The following is a 15856-nucleotide window of genomic DNA, read 5'->3' as shown; positions in this document are numbered from 1 at the left end:
TTGCGATTCTGATATGAACATTGAGATAGGCTTCCGGTTCGGCGGCACTGGCTCGACTATCACGTTACTGTTTCAAGCTTCTTTTTGGTATATTTCGTGACATAGGCGACGAAGGTGCATAAGTGGAAGAAAGAACCAGCCGTCGCTACAAAGGAGTCTGCTGAGCCTTTGGATGAATTGAATTAGACGGAGGGACTTGGAAGAGGGAATAACATTACAGTTGTATCTTAAGTCTGTTATTCTCAAATATTTGTGTTTAACTTGATCCGAGGCTATTTTTCATCTTCAGTACTACTGACTTCGCTCTCAATGCTGAAGTCAGCTGGATTGTTGTCTCTACCAGGCTGGAATTCTATATGTCAAGGATCAGGCTGTGCCATTAGCAATACAAGGCTCTGTACCAATGTCAATTTGGGAGCTTGTGGACATACGCTACTTTGACTTTCGACTTCAGGGTTAGATAGTGGGTGGCAATCAACTGGCTTAATTTACTGTGTGACTCACACGCGGTCTGACAAGCGAACAGTCGGTATGATAAAAGTCAAAGGTAGTAGCGCAGTGTATTCGTCGAAACAGGAACGCAGATATGATAGAAGCGACCAAGGAAGCAGAAAAGAACCACCGTAATGAAAACAATCCCAATGCAATACTAAACTAGAGTGAAGATGCTGGAATCAGAAACGTCCCTTAAAGCCACCATGTTCCACACCACCCCAGATAATGAATTTAGGTTCGAATCCCTTACCAGCCTTCTCAGTCTGGCTGACACCATCATACTGCGGCAGGAGCACAACGTTCTCTGGATACAGCTTGCCAAGAGTTGCGAGAGCGACGATTGGCTCCACGGTCGGGATAACATGAATACCGCCATGTTTTGCGGTGATAAGACCACGGTCGGGGTGCAAGAGAATGTCCAGGGCCGAGTGGACTATAGCATGCTGAGCTGGGAGGTCTGCCTCCTTGCCCACGAGGGCCTGGTACGCGTACCGGTGGCCGCGGGCAATCTGACCGACGTCGACGCCGACACACTTGCCGCTGTTAAACTCAAGCCGGAGCTCCAGCTGACGGACAGGAGTGGACTCGGTTGAAGGCACCAGGCCTAGACTGGCATTCTGGACCACAGAAGATGTGGACTCGGAGGGAAACTTCAGCAGATCTTCGGCCTGTACCTGGGAGCCAGGGGCAATCTCAGGACGCGGGGCAGTATAGTAATCTGAGAATTCATAGTCGAACAAGATGTTCTTCTGAGATGGATCGAACTTGGCAGGGACGTACTCCAGCAAGTGGAAATGGGTATCTCCGCCGCTCAGGACGGCCGGCAGGATGGTGCCATGCTCGTACTGGAAAGCATAACCACCGGTGTCAGTCCGGGGCAGATCTGGAGCCAGAAGCGCTTTAGCGTGTGCTAGGACCGACACTTGAGTCACGCTCTTGGTGACGAGGGTCGTCAGGAATTGCGCGCGACTGGGCTCCACATGACGAATGCCTCGAGCAGCCTTGCCGTCGATGGGAATCAGGACCTCATCGAAGTTCAGGAACGGAAGAAGAGCGTCGCGAAGCAGCACCATCTGATGCATGTATTCATTGAACAGTTGCATTAGATGCGGCTGACTGCGAGGCCCGAACATGAGATCGACATTTACCGGTGTAAGGAGATGATTCTCGCACGGGCTGCGGATGTTGAGTTCGGGTTCGAAGGGGCCATTGGAGGCCTCACGCGCCCATTTGACGAGGGCCTTCCCGATTCGATCAGCCTGCTCCTTCATCTCCCTACGCGAGAGATCCGGCACATCCTTCTGGAAGGATAGGGTGGATTCGCGCGTGTGGGTCGCCAAGTTGGAGGCAACATTGTCGAGGAGCAATGCCCTGGCAGATCTTGTATTTGGGACATCCTCGCCCAGACGGTAGACGACTGTGTCCAGAAGGGGAGCAAAGCCCTCGACCACTTGCCGAGGAGTATACACCCCAGAGCGTAGGGTCCATACATGAGGTTGGGGCGTATCTCGAGCATTACCCTCCGGCTTTAGGGCTATGGTCTGCCCAGCTAGTATTCCTCCTAGTCCAGCGAGGCGGTAGATGGCGCTTTCAGCGACAGGTTTGATCATGGTTGCGTTGAGCATTCCGAGGCCGAGGAAAGTGAGAAGCAGGATTTTCACGGACCCAAGTTCTCTCATTAGTTCGATGAAGGGCTCTTTCTGTTTCTTTTAATTTATTGGGAGTGATTAATAATTGGGTCCTGGTCATTTTCGGGGTATCGTGGTCAGTTCGCAGATGCTTGGTCAATCACGACCACCCATCTCCGGCCTACTACCATCCACGTCCAGGCGTTCCAGTCGGAATTGCAGAGACAAGGTAGTCATGATTTTGCTGTTATAGGCCATGACCTGTTATCGATAGTTGCAAAATCGACATCTCGACATCTTCAGCCTGCGAAGCGCAGGTTCAAGTGTCCAGGCCTCTGGCTAAGGGGCACTGATTTCTGAATATAGGCTCTGTGTTTAAAAGCATTGCGGAAGTTATATAAATTCTTGTCCTAATTACGTTATAGTACTGACTATAAGCGGGCTGGGGCGATTTGTTAATATATTGAGAGGTCTATGGATGTTTACGATGTGTATCTATAGTACGTGCAATGTTTATATTCTTATCAATTTGTCTTATTAGGTACTCAATTCTTTTATCTAGTTCAATTATCGCAGTTGACCTGTTGGGATTCATGATAGGAATGGCCAATGTGATGTTGGACTAGCACTGTCTTTGGCCCCCAAGCGCATCAGATGATGTGCTCAAAGCAGTTAGCAGCCCTGATTCCCCGTGTTCTGTCTTTAAAATCTACGCAAGGCCGATCCAAACTCTTCCAAGTAACCTAAACACTCACAGCTATGCCCCGACGATCCATCCGCCTACTAGGCTACACCACCGCCGCCACCGGCATAGCCAGCTACGGCATCCACCGTGGACTCTGCCATCTGGAAGAAAAGTACCCAGAACTTCCTGCCGCAGCGGGTAGCAAGGCCCTCCGCAAGCCGCAGAACCCAAATACCCAGCACTGCGCATATACCAACATCTATGCCGCACAAATACCCCTACAAAGCCTCGAAGCACGCGTCCCAAGTCCAAAGACACCAACAAAAACAGAGCTTGAGTATGCATGGGCTAGATCCGTTCTTGGAAGCAAGATATTACGAGCTGAGGGCTCTATCATGGGATTATTCACCAGCTTCCGCTTCACACCGGGCGATACAGGGGACTCAGCGGAGGGGTTCTTGCCAGACAAAACCACCGGCGCGCCGCGCCCTCTGCTGAACGGTTTATTGCAAGTGCAGCGACTCCCCTCTGCTGACGCAGATAGTAACGGACTATTGGTCTCTTCGGAATTACCGGACGGACCCCGTGTGTTCTTTGAGAAGATTGCACGGTGGGGGTATCCTTGGCGCTTGATGTCGTCTCTGCGACATGAGATGAGTGTCTCGGAGCCGTTTCAGATGAGTGGACAAGGGATGTTTGTTGAGGTTCGGTTTGCATCTGCGCATGATTATGAGGTTGTAGATGCAGAGGGTGAGATGGGGAAACAGAAGACTATTCCAGATTGGACTTCGAGGTTGCATCGTGGGTTTGCTATGTTTATTCTTGATTCCGTTGTTCGAGAGTTGCAGCGGGATGCTAAGAAATAATTCCGGTCTCAAAATGGGGAGTTGGGTTGCACTTTCCAAACTCTTCACCTCCCGCTACGAGGAGCTCGGTAACGCTGCGGCATACCCAGACCTGATAACACCGGGAACCTCGGCTTGCAGCGTAGTCGATTATCCTTTAGAAGCTCAAGAGAGCTCTGAGCGACTCTCCAATGATCTTTACTCCACTTTTACAATCCACTCTACGATATCCAAGTCTTGACACTTCTTCTCGTACGAAATTCCTTTGATACCTCCCGAGGGAGCAGATGCGGTAAGCCACGGCTTTAAGCTAGGGGAATGATGTCTACACATTAATACATTGATAACAAATTCATTTGTTTCTTGTACTTTAGCTCTTGAACAAACATCATGTGCAACCATATAAACATTTGTTTGATACACACCCTATTTACCACGCAGTATCAAAATCTTTCCCAAATATCAGATCAGACTCCTCTATTTCTTCCCTTCATCATCGCCGCCCGCAACTGGAACACAAGGATTCCCATTAGGAACAATCGTCCATGCCTCAAACCCATTGTACAAATAGCAGACATCCCAGCCATTGGTAATGCTCCCTAGCAGGCCAGTCTCCCCGCCAGAACAGTCAGGGGAGCTGAACATGCAAAGATCATACCGATCTTCCTCCGAAGGGCTCTTCCACGAGATACTCTTGACGTTTGTTGAGTTGAATTCGGCAATATTTAATGCCTGACAGTCACGCGATTTTGCGCCAGAATAGTGCAGAATGGAGTATTGGATATTGTTCACGGAGCTGTTGCACACTGGGGGTGCTTCACTAAGGAAACGGAAGTCCCACTATAAAGTGTGAGCAGGTTTGACTCGAAATTTGATTTCGTTGACGTACCGCTCTGTAAGCAAGGACTGAGAGATCTTCAGGGCTGGGCAGTGCGTTCACCGTCCAGGGAGAGACGCCAACAAGCGTTAAGCACGCGGCAAGGAATTTCATTATGGTGTATTTGGTAGGAGTAAAAAGTGGGATTAAGGTCAGAAACAAGGAATGAGATGTTTATTTGAAATATCCAGGAACAGGCGCAGATTTGCTTCTTTTTGAACACCACCCACATCCCAGTCAGACTATTTTAGAACAAAAATACACCTGCAGAAGCGGAGCCTGCGCTTCCAATCACATCCGTCGACATCCAGTCGAGACTCCATCGGCTCGAGGACGACTCCGTTTACCTGCAGCTGACAATACAGCTGAAAGAACTTGACCAAGGAAAAGTTAGTACGGGGTACTCCGTAGAGGGGGTCTCGGATGAGTCCTTTCTTGGCATCGGGGAAAAAGCGCCAAGGTTTGTGGGCTTTTCATTGGATGCAACATTGTCGAGACCCTGATTCCTGAAGGGTCCTATCGGATATGCAGCGCCACGGCTCATCCGGGCCCGATCTCGGAATAAAAGGCGAATAAGCCAATTTAATAGCTGTGGTGTTCTCATAGATTCAGGAACACGGCGCATGAACGCTTGTTTGGCTCAGGAACTACAGGGATTGGATATTGGGTAACGTGCAGCCTGAAATATAGCCATGAGCTTGCATTCTTCATCCGGTTATTCCGTATACGGTTTGATGACCGTGTGGTCGGGCAATGGCCTCCGTAGCTCTCTGAATAGTCGATGGGGGCGATGGAAATCCTTGGTTGCTCACGTCAGTCTTATTCCTGTACTTGCGTGTTGAGAGATTTCCAGATTGCTTGAAGTCGAGCGTTATATTGCTTGTTTCATCGTGTAATTGGCTCAATGTATTTATCGACACGTCGAGATGAGTTACGGGGGATGTTGAGCTGAAAGAAGTATAGAAGCCTGCGAAGATCTTCGTATGTCTGGACAAGAGAGCATTTGATCTCTGATGTACTTGGTACCTATGAGGCTTTTGTTCGTTAAGCAACACAATAATGCCTCAAGCTTTATGCTTTGTCTGGACCTTTTGATACTAGTACAAAAGGAACGTAGTCTCTGCTCACCGCAAGTGAAGAATTTCGGAAGCTATCGGTTATGTCTATCTCTCACGCTTTAAATTCAGCTCTAATCTCATTTTTCCGGTTTAATCCTTCGGCCCATAACAAAGCACGTGGTAAATATCTCAATGAACGCCTCTTCTACAGTTTATCCATATAGAATGTCGCGCCATAGGAATGATTGATATTCTGTCACCAGCTTGGAGATTTTCTATCCAGCTCCTCTGCTTCAACGCTAATGGACCATATGTCGTCTGATGACGTCTTTCCCTCAAGCTGGAAGGAATATTTCTGGTTAGGAAACCTTCCTTGCCGTTGGTTGTTAATTGGCTCTGGATGCGGCGGTCGTTCGAACCCGACATCAAACCAAGTGAAGGACTTCTCAAAAGTGCCCTGAAATTTGGGAAAGAGGCTGAATTCTTGATCGTGGCTCCAGACGACAAACTGGATCTCACGAACGGGACTGGCCTTTCACCCTCGGATGGGCTCAGAGATCAAGTAAGGCCGATGTTCTTGACATTATGCCTCATTACAACTCATTGTGTCCATGGGGGATTTTTTAGATCGTAGCCAATATCTTGCCAAATCTAGAATCCGAAGCAAGATCGAGTGTGGAGGCTTGACTGGCCCCCGTGATAACTGTAAGATCCAATAAACCTCGAATATATCACCGGGGTGTCTAGGCCAGTAGACAGTTGATTGTATAAGCCGTGATAAATCAAAATAGGAAGGTGTACGACCGGCAGCTCGAAGCGTGCCAGCGGCGCCAAAACAGCGATTCCGTTTGGCAAGCGCAAGTGGAGTCGACGAAGCCTCATTTTCTACATCCAGCCTGGAGTGATTTCAAGTAGCAGCTCGATTACCCCCAAGTTTCCGGCAGTGGCTGCATCATGAAATGGTGTGCAGCCATTCTCGGACCTTGCATTGACATCCGCTCCGGCCTGAATCAGCATCATTGCAAGCTGAGGAGGATGATTGGATGCCAGATGCAAAGCCGAACGCCCATCCACCCGTTGAGCAGATACAGAGGCACCCGCGCCAAGAAGTACCTGAACAACACCTAGATCATCCCTTGTCATCAGGCATACGTGCAAAGGTGGTGTTTGCTTTCCTGGGATACCCTCGGGAGTTGAGTCAGCCCGGGATCCGGAGCTTAACAAGGGTTGAATTGCCAGACCTGGCAGCCCAGTGAATAGCAGGGAGTCTCTCGTAGCATTCATCAATCCCGGCGTCCGCGCCATGCTTCAGAAGTAACATGACAAATGCAAAAAAGAACGGGTCTTCGAACCGTAATGACTAAAGGCTGATCTGGCTACCATTTTGAATATGGCTCAATAGATACATTGCCAAGTCACTTGTACCATCACACATGCTCCTTAACAACTGCCAAGAATCCCAAACAGCTATCCCTCAAGGGTTGTCCTTCACCGCTTCGAGATCTCGCAACCGGAAGCTAACAGGCTACACCAGTCCGACGAGTGCGGTGTCGAGTTAAGCCCGAGACCTAGCATGGTATATTGGGTATTAGCCCGGGTCATCTTTGCACCCCGGTAATCTAGGCGCAGTCCGTCGAGTTTCTCTGCTTCCCCAATGCAATACTGGTAATTGTGGAATGTGACGAATATGTTGTGCCGAGAGAAGGCACTGGTGGGACATGAATGACTGAAGTCGAAGACCGTAAATTTTCGAAGTCATTCAATCGCTGTCTTGTTAAGCTGACACTCGAGGGCCGCCACCTTAGTAGTCAAATCCGCCCCCATGACCTCAGAGGTGAGCCCGAATTTCTCTTTGGTAGAGGGATCCACCTCAGATAGTACGAAGTAAGTAGCACTCTTCAGTGGAGTATGTGGGAGGAACGGTGACAGGTATAGCACGTTTTGTGAGAACGGGAGGGTCGAAAGGAGGTGAGTTCAAATAGCTCGGTGCAAGCGGAATTCTCTATGGTGTCTGTCTGAATAAACGACGGTGCATAGAACCCTTTGCAAGAGATAAAAGTTCGATGGGAAGTTACCAATGTGGTCGATATCTTGTGCAGCAATTCCAGGGTATCCTTCAACGGGAATGGACTGAGATAATAAGGGGACCATATTTGCTTTTCCCGGTTGACTTAGAGCTCCTGGACCAGCCAGCAGTGCTGATGAGGATAGGAATCATGAGAGTATTTGATGTGTGCCTTGGGAGACTTGTGAGGTGTCTCTCAATACTAGCAGTTGGATTGCCATCAAAGGGGGTTGTTCTTGGATATGTGGCATGTAGGAAGTTGGTAATCGGAGATAGATTGACAACATTGAGATCACGTTGTAAAATTCGTTTCGAACATATTCAAGTGCATAAGTTGAATAGGGGCTAGGGTGGCGCGATGCATCACGAGGAATTGCCACATCACTTCATGTTGAGCATAGAGAGGGAAGGCTGAGCAAACATGCAAACGATGGTCCTCTATCGGACTAAGAAATTCCTGAGAACATTTGAAGACTACCGAGAAGACCCAAGGGCAAATAAGCAGGCGACTAGTTTTTTTGGAAATAAAAACTAGATAAATTTGAGCTGACCATTGAGGTTGTTCCACAATAGGAGACCTAGAAGCTCATTTGATATATTTTGTGACGTGAATCTGTGTCTACGCGTAGCCTAGTTAAACAGATCAATGTGCTAAGAAGAATGCCAAGTGCGTCTAAATTATTTATTTATTCAATCTATAGAATATCCCACACAGAGAGTATACAAAGACATTATAGGCCGTCACGAGACACCAAGAACCACAGTGGATGAAGTGTATCACTCCCGCTGGGGATTAGACGTCAACCGCCAAGCCCGGAGAGGCAAGTCCTGCAGCTTCTGCGCAGCTGGTTTGATAAACATAATGAATGTGATTGTGCCAATGAGCACACAAAGCATGTTGGTCATATAGTACCCGTCACGGTCGATGCGGCAGGTACCACCGCCATTGATGCAACGGTTCTTCTCTGGCTCGAGGGCACAGGAGAATGACGTCGTGATGAGAGCGTCTTTGAGGGAGTCGGCGGCCGGGGCGATGGCTGGGGGAAGACATGTTGCTTCTGTAAACATGTCGACTAGTTTGAGGACGAAGATGCGGGGGAATGTTCCACCAAGGTTGCACACACTAGGGGGATATGTTAGCTATTATGTAAGGTAGAAGGTAGATAGTAGGACTTACGTGGCAAGGAGTGTCATGTACGTCCCGCCAATTGCTGGGTCGGCGATGCGGGCGTGGAAGGCCGAGATGGCGACGAACATGACCGTGTTCATGAATGTTGACAGGACATGCTCGCCAATTACTGTGACCATGTACCACAGTGGCACTTCGGTGGCAGTGGGGTAGATCATGACGGTAAATTGAGCGAGCACTGCGGCTGCCAGTCGTCCAATAAAGGCCCAGCCCCAGAGGCGCATTGCTCCGTAATTAGTTGACCACTGGCCGGCATAGTAGCCCAGCATGATCTCAAAAGGGAAGTCGATCAACACAACCAGGGCCATGTTGTCTTGGCCAAAGCCCTTGTCCAGGAGCTTGAGACTAGTGACTCCGTCATTGGCCTGGAAGCCGATCTTGGCAATGAGATGAATCAGAATGATGGTCTGGATGTTCTTCAACTTCAAAACGCTCCACATGCTTTTATACACATCCATAATGCTGTCCCGTTCCTTTGTGCGTTCTTCCTTCTTGAGGAAGGCCAGACCACATGTCACGATCAGATAAGCCCAGCCCCAGAAGTTCAGATAAGTGCCAAGGGAGAGCAAACCGCCCTCGCCGGGGATGGTTCGGAACCATCTGTTTGCAAAGTCCTTCGAGTTGAAAGCCAAAAAGACAGTGTAGGACAGGAAATGGCCCGCTGTCAATCCGACGGTTTGGGCGGTTGAGGCGTAGGAAATGTTAGGCGGGGACATCAAAGTGATAGCCCATCCATCCACAGCAATATCCTGGGTGGCACAGAAAAGCACCAACATAAACCACCAGTATGTGAATTTCCAGACGCCCGCACCATTATCCGCGCCGGCCTGGACCATCATATTCTCGATATGGCCACCCATATAGATCATAGCCAATCCGGCAATGACCTGCACGGGGGTGATCCAGCTCTTTCGCCGACCAAAGCGCGTGCTCCACACAGCATCGACGATAGGACTCCAAAACAATTTCAGGGAGTATGGGTATGAGGCGAGCGAGAAGATTCCAATCTGGCCGTATGAGAGGTAGGGCTTGAGCAGGAAGGGTACGGAGCCGGTGGCTAGGCCCATGGGGATTCCTTGGAGGAAGTATAACAAAACTAGCAGTAGGAAGTTGCGTCGGTCACTGCGCGGCAGGTTGTGGAAAGTTGTATTTGTCTGGATCGGAGTTTGAGGCACAACGGGCTCGTTATCGAGGGAGAAGGAAGGTCTTGACATAAGTTGTGCTGTTCTTTCGGCAGAGGTCTCGGAGGAGGGCGTGTCCCTCCTGCGCATTTCGATGCTGTTATTCATCTTGCCATTCGCACGTCCGTTTGACCCGGTAGCAACTTTTAGGTTGGGTTTGGAGCGGCGCTTCGAGAGGGTCGCGTTCTTGCGTGTCATTGAATGCTATGTTATGGTAGGGAGAGATCGCCTTCGTCAACTTCGTCCTGATTGGATCGAGGACTGAAGTTGGTATTATGATATTGAATAATGAAAGGGATGGATCGAGGGTTCAGGTTTGAAGGGGCCAGGTTCAAATACCCTATGAATCTGAGAATGAAGGAGTGAATGAGGGATATGAAAAGAAAGAAACCTCATGGATGTTTGGTGGGGGATCGAACCGGATGACAAAAAGCATGAGGCAAGCTGGCCTCTTGGCTGTGCAGATCCGGGGTGCCGGGGGAGTTATCTATTTTAATCTTTTTATATAAAAATGCTTGAACGTGGTTATGGACATGGTCATGGAAATGCATCTGAATTTGATCTCCATATGTATTGTCTCTATTTGTTACACACATAGCACTTAATGTACTATGAGATCATATCAACACAGTGGGCAGGGTTAAGCATCCATATCAGATTAATATCAGACCAATCTACTCCATAGTCCAAGGAAACCCTCAGCCTAGACACCATTGAGGCTTAGTCTACTATCAGGATCTGCCCAGGCGTTCAGATCTCGCATAAAATAATTTCGCCTGAGCCCACCTGGACATCTGATCGCGTCAGATGTTAATGTGATCACGTGTCACGAATAAACAACTCCAATCTCCAATTCCTCCTCTATATATCTGACTTAGCTTCTACGACAACGTTCCTTGTGAGAGAAATTCAAATACGCATAATCATCCCGAGAACCCTGCACAGCTCCCTAAATCAACCTTGAACCATCCAAAATGACGACAAGCACATCTCGCGTCCCCGCATCACCAGACCCAGAAGAAGAAGAACTAGACACAGAGATCGCCTCAATCCGCGCAGAAAGTAAGCACCCAAACCGAAATTCAAATCCAAATCTCACAGCTAACCTAAACCAAGTCCAAAACCTCCAAAAACACAAGCGCATTCTTGCATCCAGCCTCCTAACAACCGACCCAATCCAAAAACTCCTCCGTAAACAACCCAAACCCACCACAGCAACTCCAACCGACCCCCTAACAACAATTTCCCCCCTCGTCCACGCCGCCGGCGCACACGCCACCTCAAACCACCACCGCATAGCTTTCGGCGCAACAGCCTTCCCATTCAAAGACCCATCCCCAACAGCGCCAACCACACCCCTCCTCGGCGTGCGCATCGAGGTATGCGCGCGTAACGGCCGCTTCGCAAAACCATACTACATCCTCCTCCAATCAGAGCGGCGCGTTCCCAGTCCCAGTTCAGGTTCTACAAAGATGTTGAGGGTGTATCGACACACCGTGCCGGGATTTATCTCAATCGCGAAGCTGGAGAGTGTCTATCTACCGCGGCCTGGTGGAACACGGGCCAATGGAGATGGGAATACGGAAGGGGGTTCATCTGCTGATGAGGCCGACCCCGCGAAGCCATGGAAGAACAGCAGCCGTGTCCGGAAACAAGATTTGCGGGGGTTTGTGCGTGAGCTTCGGAGGGAGCTTGTTGCTTGGAATATGCGTGTTGATGCGGTTGAGTTCCTGCGTGAGAAATTGGGTCTTGTTGGTGAGGGTGGGGGGTCTTTGCCGTTTGATGTTTCGCCGGATCGGGATACGGGGATTGTTTTTTTGGCTGGTGTTTCGTTGGAGACGCGGTATGTGCGAGTTGAGTGGGTTGATGGTCGGGTTGGACGGTTTAAGTTGTCTAATAATGGGGTTGTGGAGCGGGCTGTTGTTATTGGTGATGAGGGTCGGGATAAGAAGATTGAGGATGCGATTACTGGTGGTGGTGGGAGAGTTGAGACGGTTTTGGATAGATTGAGGGTGGATGTGTTGTCGGGATCACCGCGGGCATGAAGTGTTTTGTTTTGTTTCGTTTTTCAGCAAGAGATACCCCAATGCTAAATGTTTAATTCGAATTTCAATTTCATTGCAGCTAAATTATAAACAGGCTTGGTATGTCTATGTAATGGTCCCTACCAAATGATATGCTATCATGAGACCAAAAAGCCGCAAGGCGTGTATGTATAGGTGACCAGTTGATCCAAAAGCAGACCAAAATTATTACAATAGGGGTAAGGGGCATGACAGGGATAGAAGCGATTAAAAGGGTATATTGAGTAGATGTCGTGTCATCGTCTCCAATTCAAAGAGCCCTACAATCCTGGCTGGGATGGATTGTATCTGGGGTTGAAGTTTCGAGTGGTGAGTGGTCTGCAACACTGGGGGTGTTGGGGGTTGTGAAGGTGAGAGTCGGCAAAGGACCATATGATTGGCCATGCCGCACCTCGAGATGCCGACGTAGGACAGCCTCTTCCAAATGCCAGCGGTGCCGCAATGTTTTCTTCTTCGTATCCAAGGCTTGCATGAGGGAGGCTTCCTCTCGTTGGTGCTCGGCTTGTAAGGTAGCAACCACCTGGAGATGTCGGTTACACATTTCGTCCAATTCTTTTTCCATACGCGCCGTGGCTTCCTGCAGCTTAACTTCTTGGCGATCACGGAGGACTTTGATTCGGGCTTCGTGGAGCTGGTCCATGCTTTTGTGGGAGTGGTATTGTTGTTCTAGCTGCTCCATGTGTTGGCGAGTGAACACACGGGCTGGGGGAGTAAACTCGGATTCCGAGAATGATTCCGAGCATCGTTCAGTTCCGGTCGAAGTTCTGGTCGATGTTCTGGTCGATGTTCTGGTCGATGTTCCGGCGGGGGATGGCGGTGGGCTGGTATTGCGGAGGAACCCCTCCATATGCTTGATGCGAGTGCGCGAGTTGATTTTGGCTCGATCGAACTCGCGTTGCTGTTCGATTTCCACCGCTAGCTGTCGCTCCTCGATTTGGGCTATGGCTTCGATGTTCTGTACAATCACTTGTTAGCTTAGAGACAAATAACTGAATTTTGTAAAGCGAACCTTCTCGCGTTTCTCTTCCTCCTGGCGCTGGTTGTCAGACTGCTGCTCTGAGAGAGCGGTCTGGTGCCGACGCCGGAGGGTACTTAAAGCGGCGTCTTGGAAGGCGAGATGTCGGCTCCTTTCCATCCGATGCCGCTCGTGCACCTCACTTAGCTCCGGATCGTCCAGACTTCTTTGTAGCATCTCTTTGCTGAACAAAGGAATTGCCAACCTAGGAAGTGAAGCCTCGGTTCTCGCATGGGGTGGGGCATTCTCATGGGCAGCATTATTAGGTTCTGGTTTAGGTTCGAAGAAAACGTGTTCAACGCCTTTGTCGCCGGTGGATACATTCATGCGCGGATCCGAGGGCAAGACAAGGGCCGAGGACGTGCGCTTCTTGCGGAAATGGATTCTCCCAATGGCAGACTTCAGGCTGCTCCGTCGCTTCTCCTTCTTGTCGGCAGAGGCGACGCTGAGAATTGAATGCCGATGCGACTTGGCCTCGAATGGATCATTGTATCCGTGCCCGGTAAGGCCCGTTTTCCCCTCACTAGAGCAAAACGAAGTCGGGCGCGTAGACAGCGAAGCCAGCGATCGCGTACTGCCTGCCTTAATGCGATCCGACGCAAGTGTGACATCCGACAGCGACGCAACGATCTGATCGAGCACGGATGAGACCGGGGAGGATGGGTCGTGGGACGGGGTGACGGAGCCGCACGCGGAATTCCGATCGGTGGACGATCCAGAAGACAGGACTGGGGAGGTAAGATCGACCATTCCTGAGGCAATCGAGGCTAGTGGCGCCGATTTTGGAATCTCTGGCACTTGCAGGCCTAGTTGTTGAGCTTCTTCAGCTAGATGTCGCGCCTGCGCTGCTTCGGATTCGGGTGAGGGGTGGTGGAGGACATGGGCGCGATATTGGGCCTCATCGAAGATGGCCTCGGTGCTCGACTCCATATGTACAAGTTATACGAGGTATGTGGCGCCTAACCAGCGGGCGCACATAGGCAAAGTCAGCTAAGAATAATACTCGTCCACATGGACAAGATGTGTTCTATGACGGCATCCAAGGGAGTTCCAGGATGAGAGTAGAAGTTAAGAGGGTCAAAGCAATAAGGGGCCAGAAAGTAGAAAGGGGAAACAATCACGCCCTTTGGGTTTCCTCATGATTTTTTTCGTTTTAGGCAATTTCTAGTAATAAAAAATAATCAAAGACCCACGAGTGGCCCTGACGCAATCCCTTCCGGGACAATGGAGTTTTGAAACGGGCTAAGCTTAAGAGGGTTTTATATTGGATTGGTTAAGCTATAACCGTTTATATACTAGTGAGTTAAATTATATAGTATAGTCCCCAGAAATACTGTTCTATCATTGCACAAATTAAACATCTCGGCATTTGTATAGTCTTGCGCCAACGCGCATTTCCCAACTCTATACATTTGATGCCTGGGTCACATCCCTTGAAGCTCGACCATATGGGGAAGGTAGGGCTTAGGGCTTATTGGAATAGCCTCGGTTCCACTATGCATCATGCCATAGATCAGGCCAGGAACAGGAGATATCAGGAGAAAACTAGGTGGAATATAAGACTAGCTCCCGTTCAACATGTCAAATGCCAGTTGATATGCCCGCTCTTTCGCTTGGTATTGCGGTGTTCCCACCCTCGTGCTCTTATCCCATCCATGACTACACCCTGGCATGCGCTCGCTGACCACATGTCGGTCATCCAATGTCTTGATTCTCCGGGCCAATTCCTCTCCCTCAAGTGCAAGTGTATCGCCATCAACGGTGATTATAAGGACACGTCGTGGGAATCGATCCACCTGTGCATAGAGCGGTGAAATTCGCGGATCCCGCTTGTCGACGGATGAGGGGATATAGCAGCGGTCGAAGAGGCGCATGACAGGAAGAGGAATTACAAAGTCCCCACGGGCCGGGGCGATCTTCGAAGCAGGATCAGGGGTGAGATCGGTCACAGGATAAATCGATATCAGGGAGCGGAAGGTATCGCGAGGGAAGAGGCTTGAAGCAGCTACCAGCGCCAGGTTACCACCAGCACTAAATCCAGATATAGATACACGGGTCAAGTCGAATTCAGCTGGACATGTGAACACATATTTGATCGCGTCTTCCACATCGTTCAGCGCTGCGGGGAAGGGGTGTTCTGGTGCGAGACGGTAGCGGACGTCCAAGACAGTGTGTTTGGTTTCGTGACTGATTCGTCGACAAAACTCATCGTCACCGCCATGGAGGGGTATCACGAAGCCACTTCCGTGAAAGTTGATTAGGACAGGACATGGGCCGGCGCTGGACGGTCGATACAGATGAACCTTGATCGTTCGGCCGACATCTCGGGACTTGATTTGGCGGATTTCATCTGGAGTGGCTGATACATTTCTGCCAAAGCCCATGAATGTTCGGATGATAAATGCGAAGCATTTGTTATAACAATATATGAGATTATCCATAGTTGGCCTGGAAGGATGCCGTATGTTGAAGTTGGGTCTCAGCCGAGGCATGGGCTTGAGGATGCCACTGGTGATCTCCACCCTTGTCTAGTCTATGCTGACGTCTTGCGGTGCCTAGCCCGAAGTCACTAGCTGGAAATCGACTACCCTATGTTATTTCTCGTTTCTAATAACATGCTATCTATCCAATAATACTCTTTTAAACATCTAGTAACTAACTAACAAGGCGATATGTATGCCCGAATTTGAAGGCACCCATGCAGCATACAGTGTAACTCTCCCCCAACAATCTG

At 49.6% G+C, this 15856-nt stretch overlaps 9 protein-coding genes across 9 annotated transcripts; 3 read left to right on the top strand and 6 right to left on the bottom strand.

Annotated features, from left to right (window-relative positions):
* Positions 1–674: 674 nt before the first annotated feature.
* N7517_004695 (uncharacterized protein) lies at positions 675–2174 on the bottom strand (the record flags this gene model as incomplete). The annotated part of the gene is made up of 1 exon (XM_056722425.1): positions 675–2174. One exon carries the CDS (start codon positions 2172–2174, stop codon positions 675–677), a length of 1500 nt encoding a protein of 499 aa, XP_056578675.1.
* A 708-nt stretch (positions 2175–2882) lies between these two features.
* N7517_004694 (uncharacterized protein) lies at positions 2883–3674 on the top strand (the record flags this gene model as incomplete). The annotated part of the gene is made up of 1 exon (XM_056722424.1): positions 2883–3674. The coding sequence occupies one exon, from the start codon at positions 2883–2885 to the stop codon at positions 3672–3674; it is 792 nt and encodes a 263-aa protein (XP_056578674.1).
* Positions 3675–3687: 13 nt separating this feature from the next.
* Positions 3688–3894, top strand: N7517_004693 (uncharacterized protein; the record flags this gene model as incomplete). Its single annotated transcript, XM_056722423.1, has 1 exon — positions 3688–3894. The coding sequence occupies one exon, from the start codon at positions 3688–3690 to the stop codon at positions 3892–3894; it is 207 nt and encodes a 68-aa protein (XP_056578673.1).
* A 236-nt stretch (positions 3895–4130) lies between these two features.
* On the bottom strand, positions 4131–4644 carry N7517_004692 (uncharacterized protein; the record flags this gene model as incomplete). Its single annotated transcript, XM_056722422.1, has 2 exons — positions 4131–4493; positions 4543–4644. 2 exons carry the CDS (start codon positions 4642–4644, stop codon positions 4131–4133), a joined length of 465 nt encoding a protein of 154 aa, XP_056578672.1.
* A 1829-nt stretch (positions 4645–6473) lies between these two features.
* On the bottom strand, positions 6474–6893 carry N7517_004691 (ankyrin repeat domain-containing protein; the record flags this gene model as incomplete). The annotated part of the gene is made up of 1 exon (XM_056722421.1): positions 6474–6893. The coding sequence occupies one exon, from the start codon at positions 6891–6893 to the stop codon at positions 6474–6476; it is 420 nt and encodes a 139-aa protein (XP_056578671.1).
* A 1537-nt stretch (positions 6894–8430) lies between these two features.
* Positions 8431–10221, bottom strand: N7517_004690 (SD08430p; the record flags this gene model as incomplete). The annotated part of the gene is made up of 2 exons (XM_056722420.1): positions 8431–8776; positions 8831–10221. The coding sequence occupies 2 exons, from the start codon at positions 10219–10221 to the stop codon at positions 8431–8433; spliced, it is 1737 nt and encodes a 578-aa protein (XP_056578670.1).
* Positions 10222–10997: 776 nt separating this feature from the next.
* On the top strand, positions 10998–12068 carry N7517_004689 (uncharacterized protein; the record flags this gene model as incomplete). Its single annotated transcript, XM_056722419.1, has 2 exons — positions 10998–11085; positions 11140–12068. 2 exons carry the CDS (start codon positions 10998–11000, stop codon positions 12066–12068), a joined length of 1017 nt encoding a protein of 338 aa, XP_056578669.1.
* A 289-nt stretch (positions 12069–12357) lies between these two features.
* N7517_004688 (uncharacterized protein) lies at positions 12358–14052 on the bottom strand (the record flags this gene model as incomplete). The annotated part of the gene is made up of 2 exons (XM_056722418.1): positions 12358–13062; positions 13117–14052. 2 exons carry the CDS (start codon positions 14050–14052, stop codon positions 12358–12360), a joined length of 1641 nt encoding a protein of 546 aa, XP_056578668.1.
* A 632-nt stretch (positions 14053–14684) lies between these two features.
* N7517_004687 (putative esterase/lipase) lies at positions 14685–15563 on the bottom strand (the record flags this gene model as incomplete). Its single annotated transcript, XM_056722417.1, has 1 exon — positions 14685–15563. The coding sequence occupies one exon, from the start codon at positions 15561–15563 to the stop codon at positions 14685–14687; it is 879 nt and encodes a 292-aa protein (XP_056578667.1).
* Positions 15564–15856: the final 293 nt, after the last annotated feature.

The sequence above is a fragment of the Penicillium concentricum genome, assembly GCF_028827145.1.
Source record: "Penicillium concentricum strain IBT 3081 chromosome Unknown utg000002l_segment0_segment0, whole genome shotgun sequence".
Classification (NCBI taxonomy): Eukaryota; Fungi; Ascomycota; class Eurotiomycetes; order Eurotiales; family Aspergillaceae; genus Penicillium; species Penicillium concentricum.
Note: the sequence above shows the minus strand (reverse complement) of the source record. Positions and strands in the feature narration are given on the sequence as shown.